The sequence below is a fragment of the Danio rerio genome, chromosome 16, assembly GCF_049306965.1.
Source record: "Danio rerio strain Tuebingen ecotype United States chromosome 16, GRCz12tu, whole genome shotgun sequence".
Taxonomy (NCBI): Eukaryota; Metazoa; Chordata; class Actinopteri; order Cypriniformes; family Danionidae; genus Danio; species Danio rerio.
The window spans coordinates 31593785-31607705 of record NC_133191.1 but is presented as its reverse complement, the minus strand read 5'-3'; the positions used below and the strand labels follow the sequence as shown (position 1 = coordinate 31607705).

At 35.7% G+C, this 13921-nt stretch overlaps 1 protein-coding gene across 2 annotated transcripts in view; it reads right to left on the bottom strand.

Annotated features, from left to right (window-relative positions):
• The window catches only part of itga8 (integrin, alpha 8), a 130266-nt gene that overhangs the window by 33418 nt on the left and 82927 nt on the right, over nucleotides 1-13921 (bottom strand). Inside the window, exons 21-22 of one of the 2 annotated variants that reach the window (XR_012392125.1) lie at nucleotides 11346-11944; nucleotides 10288-11001 (exon numbers count right to left, since the gene is read on the bottom strand). Coding sequence is in view for 1 of the 2 variants with exons in the window: in XM_021466921.2 (XP_021322596.1) it covers nucleotides 11852-11944 (93 nt within the window). In the remaining variant the exon portion in view is untranslated. Of the gene's footprint in view, nucleotides 1-10287; nucleotides 11002-11345; nucleotides 11945-13921 lie in introns of those variants that run through there. The other variant, XM_021466921.2, reaches the window with a different exon arrangement.

The window sequence follows — 13921 nt, the reverse complement described above, 5'->3', positions numbered from 1 at the left end:
GTTTCACTAATCATCTCTCTCTCTTTCTCTAAATGTGGCCATATGGTGCAGTTCATTAGGAGGAGTCTGATAATGGCTAATGAAGGCCAGTCCTTTAGCTAAAGGCTATGCGCAAACTCTAGAGCCCCATAAATGAGTTTCCCCAGGCGGAAACCTTCCATACTACAAAGCTCCTCATAACAGACGAGCGAGAGTAACAAGTGCTGTTAAACTTTAAAGGCAAAAGTGGCCACAGAGCCACTTTTTGAGGTCTTGCATCCCAAAGAGTTGGTAAATCCCAAACGAAGATCGTGTCTCCACAAATTCATGCTGAAATCAGACTTTACAAGGGCTGGTTCAACTGTAATCTTCTAATTACACTAATGAGACGAATTCGAAAGATTTAATGAAACTCAGAACAGATCTCAGAATATAACACCAGAGAAATCTTCAAGTGTGTTTGATTAAGTGCATTTCACAACATAGGAATGAAATGCAAGTTGCAGTTTCCATTCAAGACGGCACAAACACACATCAAAAGCGCTGTGTTTGAATACATATGTGCAATGGTATTTTTTCAGATGGATTGCAGATTGAGTAAGCAAAGCTGGACCGAGTGCATTCAGAAAGCATGAAGATGGCTGGATTGTGTATGATGAAAAACAAAGCCAAAGACGAGCCTGTCTGTCTGTTATTTATAGTGTCATGAGAAGCGTCTCCCTAAGTGACTCCCAAAATATCAGCCCACTCATGACAAGAAGATATATTTTGCTTAATGTCACTGGAAAATACATCTTTTTTTTAGGTGTTTTGGACAGACACTAAAGTCATTCATTGTTGCCAAATGCTTTGAGTTTACATCACCCCTAATGTGACATTAGCTAAGAAGAGTGGGAATCGGTAAAACAATAACCCATTCAATGCGTTTAATTTTACAGACTGTGAAACTCCTCTCTTCACTAAATATAACAGGGAGAGCAATTGATGGGTGAGTCGTGTCAGATTTGTATGAATTATGGCTCACAAATGATATTTGGACTGTTATTTTAGAACTACTAGTAAATTAAATGCATTATGAAAAGATTTACATTAGGGGATATGAGACCGATTGAGTCAAAATGGAAAATAAAAATGTCTCTACTCTTGATATGCATCAATCGACATACAATTGCAGTTCTGAATAAGTAAAATTAACAGCTAAATGATGTCTTCTAATGACTTTTCTATTTCATAAAAGCATAAAATGAAGTAAAAATGGCTTACTTATTAATAATGAAAATAACCTATTAAATATAATAATACTGTCATTTATTTGAACACTACCATTCAAAAGCTAAAACACTGTTTTTACAGTAACTTTTGATGACTTTCTTGTGCTCCTGCAAAATAAAATCATACTGGTGTGATCCGTCTAGGCTGGTCCCTTGAACGCATGTCTTTCTTGGTTTCTTGCAAATTAAAAGTAGTATATTAAATGTGAAAAAATGTTTTAGATTGTTTTAACCCTTTCACGTGTTTGGTCACACTGGTGTGATCAGTCTAGGCTGGTCCTTGGAGTGTACGACGTTTTTGGTTCTTGCTAAATAACAGTAGTATATTGCATATCAAAAATATTTTAGATGGTTTTAACCCTTCCACCTGTACGATCACACTGGTGTGATCAGTCAAGGCTGGTCCCTGAAGCGTACGACCACACCGATGTGATTAGAACATTAAGACAGCACATCATCAACTACTAAATTAAAATCTGATTTTCCATGATTGAGTATATAATGAGGCATGTGGTCCTTGTCATAAAATCGTAATTTTCTTTCAGTCCTTAGACCACACACCAGCTTATTTGTGGAGAAGAGACAAAGTTATGAAGCTAATTATGATATCGGGATGGTTAAGAGGCCATGATGGAAAGAGGACAGTGGGTAATATTGGCCAGGATATTGGGGATACACCCCTACTCTTTTCAAAGAAAATCTTTGAATATTAGTTCTCAGGACCTCAGTTTAACCTATCGTCCAAAGGACAGTGCTCACCAAAGAGTATAGAGTCCCATCAATATACTGGAACATAAACCTAGTTTTCTCATGTGGTCTCGCATTTACATACTAACTAGTTCTGTTTGGCTTTAGTGGGCAACCATGTGAGAGTTGAAGAGAGCTTGCTTCTGGCCGGCAAATGTGTCATCTTATGCAAAGAGCCATTTACAAAATGTTCTGACCCACAGGCTCATTGGAAATGCCTGCTTCAGATTACATTTGTGTAAAACTGCAAAAATGTACTTAAACTTATGTTTGAATTCAGTTTTTGCGGCATGGCCACTGTGTTTGAAAATGAGTTTTATCTGGTAAAAGCTTTGTATCTGTCAGGTTTATGCATTTTGTAAGAAGTTTTATTTGTCTTTAAGCTGTTGCTCTTTAACCCAGACAGGATGTGTATTTCTGCTATTTGAGTTTCCTGATTTAGCCCAGAGGTGTTAAAGCTGTGTTCCATTTGGAAACCCATATGCCATGTCTCTGTTTCGATACCACTGTATTCTGATAGGTTAGAGAACTGTAAATTTAACTATAAAGCTATTGAGCGAAGATATCTTTTTAGGAAATATTTTCACAGCTCAACTGAAGTGTATAAATAAGCTGTATTTTGAAAAAAGGATTAGACAATTTCTGAACAACTGGACTTCCCTCTTTGTCTCTAAAAGCTCCTGATCTAAAACTTGTAAAATCAAGGTAAAACTATGGTAGCAGTGTACTTTCTCTAGTTTATTTGCCTTTGAAAACACTATAGCTGAATCTGAAATCACATATTTCCATACTATATAGTACGTTCAAAAACAGTATGCAAGTGAGTCGTATTTTCAAATTTATGGTAATTGGAAAACAGTATGTGAAAAGTTCCCGGATGACTCATTGCTTTTAGCAAGATTCTGAAATGCACATATAAAAGACGCTACGCTATGCCATGATGCCATGTGAGGGAATTCATGAATGAGAATGAAGCGACGCAACTGACACAGGTAGGTCACATGATAATCGGTGACAAACGGCGGATGTAGTACATCCAAGTTCAATTCATACAACTTCCATTTATGCTACATAGAATGTACTTTTCTAACAGTCATGTAGTAAATTCAATTTTCAATGTAGTACCTACTTGAGTAGGTGATTTTGGATGCAGCCTGTTGGTTGGACTTAGTGAACGGATTAGATCAGTGTTTCGCTAAGAGATCTAAATGGCAATCACTGTCCTCTTGTGTTTGTGTACTTGAAAAATGTAACAATAAAACACACCCCAAGTAATGCATTTCAATATTACAAAAATGTAGACAGTGCCCTCTAGTGGATTTGGCCTTTGAAACGTGTAACCAAATGAATTCGGAGCAATATATTTAGCAAAAATAGAGCCTAAGGCAATGCCTGTTCAAATAGATCTGAAACAATATCTAACATTTTCCCTGTTAGTGGCTCACCAACAAAGAAGGACAGACCACAAGTCCATTACTTCTTTCGCAATCACATGAGACTGTATAGGTACTGCACCAAATGTCAATGGATATGGACAGTATCTTTTTAAAAACACAATTCTAATTCTAATCTAACTGAGTTTAAATGAAAACCTAGTGTTTCTCTTACAGGAAGTGTTTGTGATGGTGTGACTAACATGTTTTCTGCACATTGCTCTTGCGATGGCTTTTTGTGATAAATGAGTTAAACCACATGCTTATGACTTACATTTTATGGGCTATGAAAGGATTACTTGGAAAGGTTTGAAATAGGACAATAAAACTTAAAATGGGGAGGGGGGGATGGGGGGGGGGGCACTACCTATTTTTAATCACACGCCACACGTTGATTTCATGTGTGGTATGGTTGTTTTTTGAGATGTTTTTTGAATGAGTTTGTGACGTGTCGCCCTCCTCTGCTGGTGCCATGATAATTTGGCCCATGTGGGATTAACCCTGAGGCACCATGACGAGGCCTGTCAAAACCCTTCTGCTAAATCTGGAACATGTTAACAGGTCGCAGAACCAAACATCTCTCTCTCTCTCTCTCTTTCTCTCTCTCTCCCTCTCTCTCTTAGCAAAGAAACTCCCACAGTTTTTTTTTTTTTACAATCCATTCAATAATTGTTTTCAAGCCAGTTTATTAAACACACTAGCACTATTCTGGCTCCACTGCCTGTGTCACTATAAAGGCAAGTTAGGTTACGATAATTGTGTTGCATAGCTCCGCCCACACCATACACTGATTGGTGTAAAATCTGTATCCTCATGTAATTTAAATGTAAACATGTTACAATATGTTCCACAAGAACAATTCTTTTAAACAGTGAAGCCAGGTAATTATTAGTCGCACACCGCATGCGCTGCACATTTGCATGCTATTTAAAATGTAACTTAAACTTGCGGTGCCGGTTTGCATACCCTGACAGAAATCCATGTTTAGAATTCTAAAATGCATATCTCTGCGTGGTGCGGTGCGTTGCAGAGTAAGGACAGAATTAAATTAAATTATTCATTCAATTTCTTTTCGGTTTAGTCCCTTTATTAATCTGAGGTCGCCACAGCAGAATGAACCGCCAACTTATCCAGCACATTTTTACGAAGCAGATGCCCATCCCATCTCTGGGAAATAAATTAAATTATTTAAATAAATTTCTGCAATTTAAATACATTTTTTATAAAAAATACTGATATAAAATTATTATAAAATATTAAAATGTTGTTTATAATTTGCAATATTACATTTTACATATACTTATGCTATGTTTATATTATCATTTTAGAACAATATATTTTTAATATGAAAGACAAGGCTGCACGGTGGCGCAGTGGGTAGCAAGAAGCTCGCTGGTTCGAGCCCAGGCTGGGACGTTTCTATGTGGAGTTTGCATGTTCTCCTCGTGTTCGCGTGGGTTTCCTCTGGGTGCTCTGGTTTCCCCCACAGTCAAAAGACATGCGGTACAGGTAAATTGGGTAGGCTAAATTTTCCGTAGTGAATGAGTGTGTGTGTATGTTTGGATGTTTCCCAGAGATGGGTTGTGGCTGGAAGGGCATCCGCTGCGTTAAAAAAAAATGTGCTGGATAAGTTGGCGGTTCATTGCGCTGTGGCGACCCTGGATTAATAAAGCCGACAAGAAAATGAATGAATGAATGAATGAATATTACTATTATTATTTAACACTGTGATTTACATCAGAAATTTTTAAATTAAAATAAAATATTGCCTTGACAACTAAAAATGTATCAAAATTACATCTATATAAAAATGTTTTTCAACTGAAGCTATTCATACGAATCCCTATGACAGAGGAAATGATTTTACCAGCAAAGACACACTTCAGCCTTAAAGCTAATTCTGTGTGAGGTCTTTATTTTGTCTCATGAATAATAAGCACTCTATACGTTTAACTTGCTGACACTCTAAAATTCTCCTCAATAAGCTTTCTTCCAAACCCACAATCCTTCATCCTGACAGGGCAGTTTGACACAAAATAACAGACCTCTCAGGATCTGTCCAGCTACCAAATACCATGTCAAAACCGCAGCTTCATGTTGCACGTCCATCCGCAGGTAATATTCAGCCCATTCGCTTGTGATGCTCAGATTTATAGTTTATGAGCAGCATAATCTCTTGACCTGCTGTAGTAAACACAGTCATAAAGCTCTCAGGGAGCTGGCACTGCTCAAGCCAAAGCATTTACCAGCTTCACATCAAATTACAGACAAATTACGTTTCAATTTGCCTTGGCTTTAACAAGCACTGCGATCCAAACAAACAGAAGAGCAAAGGAGAAAACTGGCATATAAAGATGCAGGTGTGTGCACGATACACAATGTTAAAATGACATTTTGGCACTTGCATGATCATACACAGCTTTTGATAATTAACCACACTAAAATCTGTACTTTCCACTCAATGGTGGACATCCAATTAGCATGTGCAAGTTATTTCTGAAAATACATTATAAAAGACAGCGGGTCAGGGATGCATTTCCCAAACAACACCATAACACACAGCTGAACTACCGTAGTATGATGCATCGTTTGGGAAATTCCCAAAACCGTAGTTGCTCTGTCGCAGATCCATTGTTTGAACCACTTTAGTTGTGATGTAGAATGTGCATAATGACTCTCTAAATAGGGTGGAGTAATAACTTCTTTAACGATAATTTGCATGAAATAATTTCTTTTAGGTTTGAATATGTAATGTTATTTTACATGCACACGCATACACATTTTAGTTTTAAGTCCAATGTCATTCATTTATTAATTTTCCTTTAGGTTAATGTCTATTTTAGAGATCACCATAGCAGAACTATTCTATCCAACACAATCTCACAGCAATTCGTAACTTTTTGAGTTAGTGGCTAATTCGTATGAATTTGTACGATCTAATTCGTACAATTTATTACGATATGCTCATCTCCCAATGATGGTTGGGTTTAGGGGCGGGGTTGTGTGCCTCCTCTTTAAAATCGTATATTTTCAAATAACTGAACTTGTACAAATTCCTATGAATTAATCACTAAACTGACAAAACATAAAATACTTACATTTCCTTGTGAGATCAGGCTGTTCTATCAACCATTCCAACAAATGTTTTATGCAGAGGATGCCCTACCAGCTACAACCCACCTATTCATTCATTTTCTTTTCGGCTTAGTTCCTTTATTAATCTGGGGTCGCCACAGCGGAATGAACCACCAAGTTATCCAGCACATGTTTTACGCAAAGGATGCCCTTCCAGCCGCAACCCAGTACTTGGAAACAACAATACAAACTCATTCACACACACACACTCATACACTACAGCCAATTTAGCTAACCCAATTAATAGTGCATGTCTTTGGACTATGGGGGAAACCGGAGCACCCGGAGGAAATCCATGCGAACACGGGGAGAACACACAAACTCCACACAAAAAAACGCCAACTGGCCCAGCTGGCACTCGAACCAGCAACCTTCTTGCTGTGAGGTGACAGTGCTAACCACTGAGCCACCACACTGTAAAAAATGCAGCATTCCACACAATTTATTTATCCCAAAACAAATTGTTAACTTCACACTTTTAACAAATTTATGTGGATTAAACATAAAAAAATTAAGTTGTCCCAATGAAATGTCAAGAATTGTGTTGTTTTAGCTTATGTTACATTATGTTCCAAAAGCTTAAGCTGTCCAGATCACAATGTTTCTCAATATATCAGTTTGGGATAATGATGCAAAATCTTCCTTGCTTTGATTTTTTTGTATTTTAATGAAAGAGAAATGCTCAGTTAGATTTAAACAGGACTGAAGTAGAGTCAACCTAATGAGCAACTCACCCTGAGGACTTTGAGGAAATGGAAAACTGATGGAGAGAGAAATTGAGATGGACAAAGAGGTACAGAGAAAAAGAGAGAGTTCGCAAATTAAGTCCCAAGTATTCTTCATTTGGCAGGCACTCAAGGGTGACTAGATTCCAGAATGGAATACAGTACTGGCTTTTTTTCAACATACCTTCTAATGTTCATTCGTGTTTGCTCTCTATATATCTAGATTAAATCACCTACACTGGATCTGGCCTGATGCCTGACAGAGCATGTCCCGCCATTAACTTCAAAAATATGTGATTGACTGGTCTGACATATAAGTTGTCCACTGATGAATCGTGGCTTTAAAATGCTCCAGTGTTCCTGTACCTGTGTTTACACTCAGTAAACAGCGGTGAGTTTTCAGTTGGTACCGAATTCCAGTATTGTGACAACCCGAGTAGCAAAATACAGAAATAAAGTTTAACTGTAGTAACCATGCATATTGAGTGTAATACAGGTAAAGTCAGAATTATTAGCCATCGTGAATTATTAGCAACACCCCCACCTCCATTTTTTGCCTAATTTCTGTTTAACAGAAAGAAGATTTTTTTCAACACATTTCTAAACATAAAAGTTGTTCTGCAGACAATTGAGAAAAAAAAAAATAGCTCAAAGGGGCTAATAATATTGATATTGAATATTATAACATTTTTTTAAACTGCTTTTTTCAAGCCAAAATAAAACAATTAAGACTTTCTCCAGAAGAAAAAATATTATAGGAACTACTGTGAAAAAGTCTTTGCTGTGTTAAACATACGTTGGAAAATATTTGAAAAAGAAAAAAAAATCAGTGGGTTAATCATTTTGAATTCAACTGTATGTTTAACCGAATTTTTACAACAAATAAGTATCTGTATGTTGTTTAATGTAAATGAGTGGGCAGGGTCATTTTCACAAACTCTAGCCTTCCTCATTCAGTAACCAAAAGCTTTGAGTAAATATATTTGCTCTATTTCTTTCCGTGAGTAATATTTTGTATGCAATTGGGAAGATTGACTTTCCACAGATGCACAATGAGTGATATACAGTAGTCAACATTTGAAGTGGGTTAAAATAGTTTTTCAAAATTGACAAGTCAAGAACGGGAATTGTTGTATAGTTTTAGGACAACGTTTTGGTTGACAAGTTTCTAATCCACTAAAATTGTTGAGTACTGTATGTCATTATGAACATTCTAGACTGTCATGAATAAGCTCAGGTCATTTGCTGAGGCCGTGCAATAAAGTTATAATGTTAGTTTCTTGCACAGACTAATTGTTTCTCTTAACAAGACCTCAACATATCATGAGAAGCCACAGGTATTAACTGTGTTTTTGCATAGTTTCGAGTCTCTAAGTGCCAACAGCTGTTGACTTGCATTTTACAGAGGATTCAAAAGGGCAAAAACTTCACCTTCATGTTGAATTGCCTGAAGGTACATAAATTAAAAATTTCTTTTTTTTCATTTCTGTGTGAACTATTCTTTTAATACACAGATGATTTAGTCAGACCCAGGATCCCTGTACGTTTTAGAGTGTATGTGTATGTACACTGTACACAGTTGAAGACAAAATAAGTAGAATTCTTAGGAATTTTTTTTTTAAAGTGATGTTTAACAGAGCAAAGTAAAACGTTTTTTTTTTTTTTAACTAATTCGACAAGATTTCCTTTTATAATCATCTTATATCCTTTAGTTTGGCTATAATAATAATAATAATAATAATAATAATAATAATAACAATAATAATAAAACAATTAAAAGTCAATACTATTTGCGCCCTTGAGAGTTTTTTTTTTAATTGGCACAAGAACAAATGACTGTTGTTAAATGATGTTTTTAAATTTCAGCGGATGCTCTTCCAGCCACAACCAAATACTTAAAAACACTCATACACTTTCACATTAATAGAAGCACTAAAACACTACAGCTATTTTTGTATACCCAATTTACCTGTTTTATTTTGGATTAGGGGAAATAAAACACCAGGAGGAAACCCACGCGAACACAGAAAGAACAAGCTAAATGCACACAGAAATGCCCAGCAGGGACTCGAACCAGCGAGGCTATAAAAATTAGTAATTTAAACTATTATGTTTAAAAATTGCCTCTCTGGTAAAGATCATTTGGAAAATATAAAAAAAAGAACTTAAATATAAATCAAATAATTTTGTCTTGTATGTGTGTTTCACAGTGATGGGTTGCAGCTGGAAGGGCATAAAACATATGCTGTACAAATTTGGTAGTTCATTCCGCTATGGTGACCCCAGATTAATAAAGGGACTAAGCTGAAAAGAAAATGAATGAATGAATAATTTTGTCTTCAGTTATATATATTGATGAATGATGCAGGCCGGGATGTTGTGTTGAGCGTGTGTCATGATGGCTCAAGTTTTGCAACTCTTCTAATTGCACCCCAGGCCGAGATATTTGGGATGGCTGGAGACGGGTTGTCATGGTGATTAGTAAATAGATGGAGAGCATGTTTAGACTGAACCTCAAACTCTGTCCCAATGTGTTTACAGCCTCCCTTCACACACACACTCCATCATCCTACTTTTTCTCTCTACCCGCTGTTTTGTTTTCCAGGCTCTCATTAACAATGTTCAACATCAACCTGACAGAGAAACGCTCAAGAGAAAATCAAGGTAAGAAAAAATATGTAAGGGCTGCGTGTTTCTCTTCAGTGAACACACACACACAGACACACCAGCGGGGTGTAGTATATGTGTCCTTAATGGCACATGAATGAACACATCTGTACAACAGCCACATTCCCAAGAGTCCGTGGGGCCAGTAAGCAAGCAGTCCCAAAACATCTGGATTAGTGAGGACGCGAGTACACACATGCACAGACAAGTTTGTCTGGTTAGCTATCCTTGTGAGGACTTTACATACAGTTTATTATTAGCCCCCTTTGATTTTTTTTAATATTTATGTTAAAGATGCTTAACAGAGCAAGGATTTTTTTTTTTTTTTTTACAGTATGTCTGATAATATTTTTTCTTCTGGAGAAAGTCTCATTTGTTTTATTTTGGCTAGAATAAAAGCAGTTTTAAATTTTTTTTTAAAACATTTTAAGGTCAAAATTATTAGCCCCTTTTAGTTATATTTTTTACGATAGTCTACAGAACAAAACATCATTATACAATAACTTGCCTAATTGCCCTAACCTGCCTAGTTAACCTAATTAACCTAGTTAAGCCCTTAAATGTCACTTTAAGCTGTATAGAAGTGTCTTGAAAAATATCTAGTCAAAAATTATTTACTGTCATCATGGCAAAGATAAAATAAATCAGTTATTAGAGATGAGTTATTAAAACTATTATGTTTAGAAATGTGTTGAAGAAATCTCTCTGTTAAACAGAAATTGGGGGAAAAATAAACAAGGGGGCTAATATTTCTGATTTTTATACTGGACAGACTGCAAATTCTATCCCTCTACTTTTCCTCCAAACCCACAGAGAAACATTCTGCAGTTTTACATTTTCAAAATGTATGATGTATGAGCAGATTTACTCATGAGGATCTCAATTTAAGTCCCTGGGGTGACACAAGTCCCCATGAGTCTGTGTGCATTCAGGTATAACATAGTCCCTTTAAGGCAAGTCATTTCAGTCATACTCAGTCATTTAATAGCTTGATATTTAGCAATGCTGTCAGTTTACTCAGATCTCAGTTCCTACATGAGACACCTGCAGATGCATCATACACATGCACTCATATACTTTTGTAATTGTTTTGCGAGCACTCAAGACAGATGTTAGTGAACATAGTGAACATTTGTATCGCCCACTAAGGTAACACCCATGCTCCTGTGATGGTTGGGTTTAGGGTAGGGGGAGGTGTAGGCAATTGTCCATTGCGTAGTGGATCTGTTCCAGTACGTCATCAAGCTGCAGGGTGCAGCGAAGACTGTTTTGAGTGCTCAAAAAACAATTACAAAAGTATATGAGTGAGTGTTTATGATGCATCTGCAGGTGTCTCATGTAGGAACTGAGATCTCAGTAAACTGACATGCTGTCCTACATTTTGTCACCCTCCTGAAATCCTCTTCTGTCTGTCCTGCTTAACACACTGAAGGATTCAAGCTCTCACAACATGCTAGAGTAAAACATGCAATCACACAACAGTACAAACTCAACACAAGGCAAATTTATATGTTGCAGAAGCCAATGTGAAGAATATGCTGCACGTATTTTCCTTCTACATGATCTTTTGTCATAGTGGTTGTACAAGAAAAGTAATTCCTTTGCTATTGCTCTTACTTACACGCAGTTAGGCTGTTGAAAGGTTTATAGTTTCTATGTGAATAATAACACATCTGGTTTCAGACATTTAGAAGAAACTCTATCAGTCACTTGAGTACCTATACTGAGGTTTGTTACCGTCACTGTAATGCAGTAAAGTACATTATGTATGTCCATAATGTAGGAATGTTGCACACATTTTCAAAGCATTGGTCAATCAAACTCCTGTTACTTTCATTCCTTTAGGTTTTTTTTATATCTGAACTCAGTGGTGTTTGTATGACATGGCTCTTACATTTGTATCAGCAACCATTGGGTTCCCCAGATCACACACCACAATCCTGGTGTCATTCTCCGTCCTGTGTTCACAGTTCAGCCGCTGAAGATCCTGACAGAGAAAGAGAGATATGTCAGTCCATCATTCTTGTTTTAGCATCTGCTATAAGCATCTACTGTAATCAGCTTCCAGAAATAATCAGATGTGCTCCAACATAAGGCAAGTTTAAATCAAGACTGAAAACACATCTGTTTAGCTGTGCCTTTACTGAATGAGCACTGTGCTTCATCTGACAGATCACAGTATTATGGGCCCTATCATACACCCGGCGCAATGTGGCGCAAGGCGCGATGCAATAGTTATTTGCTAGTTTCAGAGCAATTTTTAGAGCAATACGCAAATATCTTTACACATGAAAAATAATTAAAATATTAAGGATAAATATATAGGATATAATAAGAATATATAAAGGATAGAAATGTAAAGAATTAAAATATTACAAAACATATTATTTTCTAGCCTACATAAATTTAAAAACCACTGCCTTGAATCCTTCTTCATCTCAGGAGGCTTTTTCAGTTCATTCAATTTGCTTTTGTATAATGTTATTATTATTATTAGAACTATGATTTATCATATCCATATTTATATTTGTTTTATTAAAAACAAGCTTAGATTTGTCCACCTGCAGGTTTTAGACCATATGGAGCCCAGCATGTGTATTAGGATATAACTCAGGTTTTTGACCACACTTCGTTATTATTGTTTATTTATTCGTTTGCTGGAAATTAGAACTGAATTTAGAAATAGTTTTGAAACAAATCTTTGCGCTTAACAAACGAAATGGATTTTTTATAGGCTAATTGATGTCTGTGCGTACAAGGTTTCCCTATCCACGAGAGTGAAAGTGAATTATGAAATGCCTTATCTCTCATTCTCGTGCTGCAGATACTCTGTTTAACTGTTTTCTTGCTAGTGAAATGCTCAGTTTTTTCACTCACGCATTACTTTACGTCATGTAAATAGCAAACTCGCTTATGATGCGACGCAACAGGCTCTTAGAGGGAATAGGGGATGTGACTTGGTTTATTCTCAAAACACACCTATAACTCATTAAGAAAATAAACTCAACCCTTTTAGACCATGCGCCCCGGTGCAAAGCGGATTTTCCCCTCCTTAAAATAGCAAAAGTGGATTCTGACATGCCCTGAATGCATTTGCGCCCTGTGCTTTTCGCTTTGCAAATAGACAGTCAAAATAGAGCCCTAAGTCTTTTTTGTTTTCAATCTCTTAAAACCTGTTTTAATCTGTTTTTGATTACTTTTCTTATTTGTTTTTATTTTTTATACTAGTCTCTTTTATTCCTGTTTATGTTAAGCACTTTGAATTGCCACTGTGTATGAAATGTGCTATATAAATAAACTTGCCTTGCCTTGCCCTGCCTTAAATAACGCTTTATTTCCATTCGTGTGCCCTGCTCAGTATTTAATTAATATCAAAGTAATGCTGAAATGTATTAACAGTTATATTGCATGCATATTTAAGATAATCCTTAAAACAAGTTGAAATATTATATGTTTATATTACATTTTAAAATATTTATCATATGATCTGCAGACAAAAAAGAGAAGATGTTCTTGCATACAAATCAAACACAGGCCAATATTTTTGACTGGCTATAAAAGTTTACATTATTAATTCTTTCATTTACATTTACACATGCCTTTATTACTTTTAAAATAAAAGTAATTAAATAAAAATAAATACACCCAGATAATAAAACAAAATTATGGATAAAACGTATTTAAATAGAACATCTTATACACAATTGCATTTTTAATAGTGTTTTACATAAAAGGGCCATAAAAAAACAATATAATGTGATGAGATATAGATATACATACACACACACACACACACACACACATATATATATATATATATATATATATATATATATATATATATATATATATATATATATATATATATATATATATACATACATATATATACATACAAATACATATAATAAAAAATAAAAATAAGCTTGTAATTAAAAAATAGACAGATTATGAGAAAAAATAA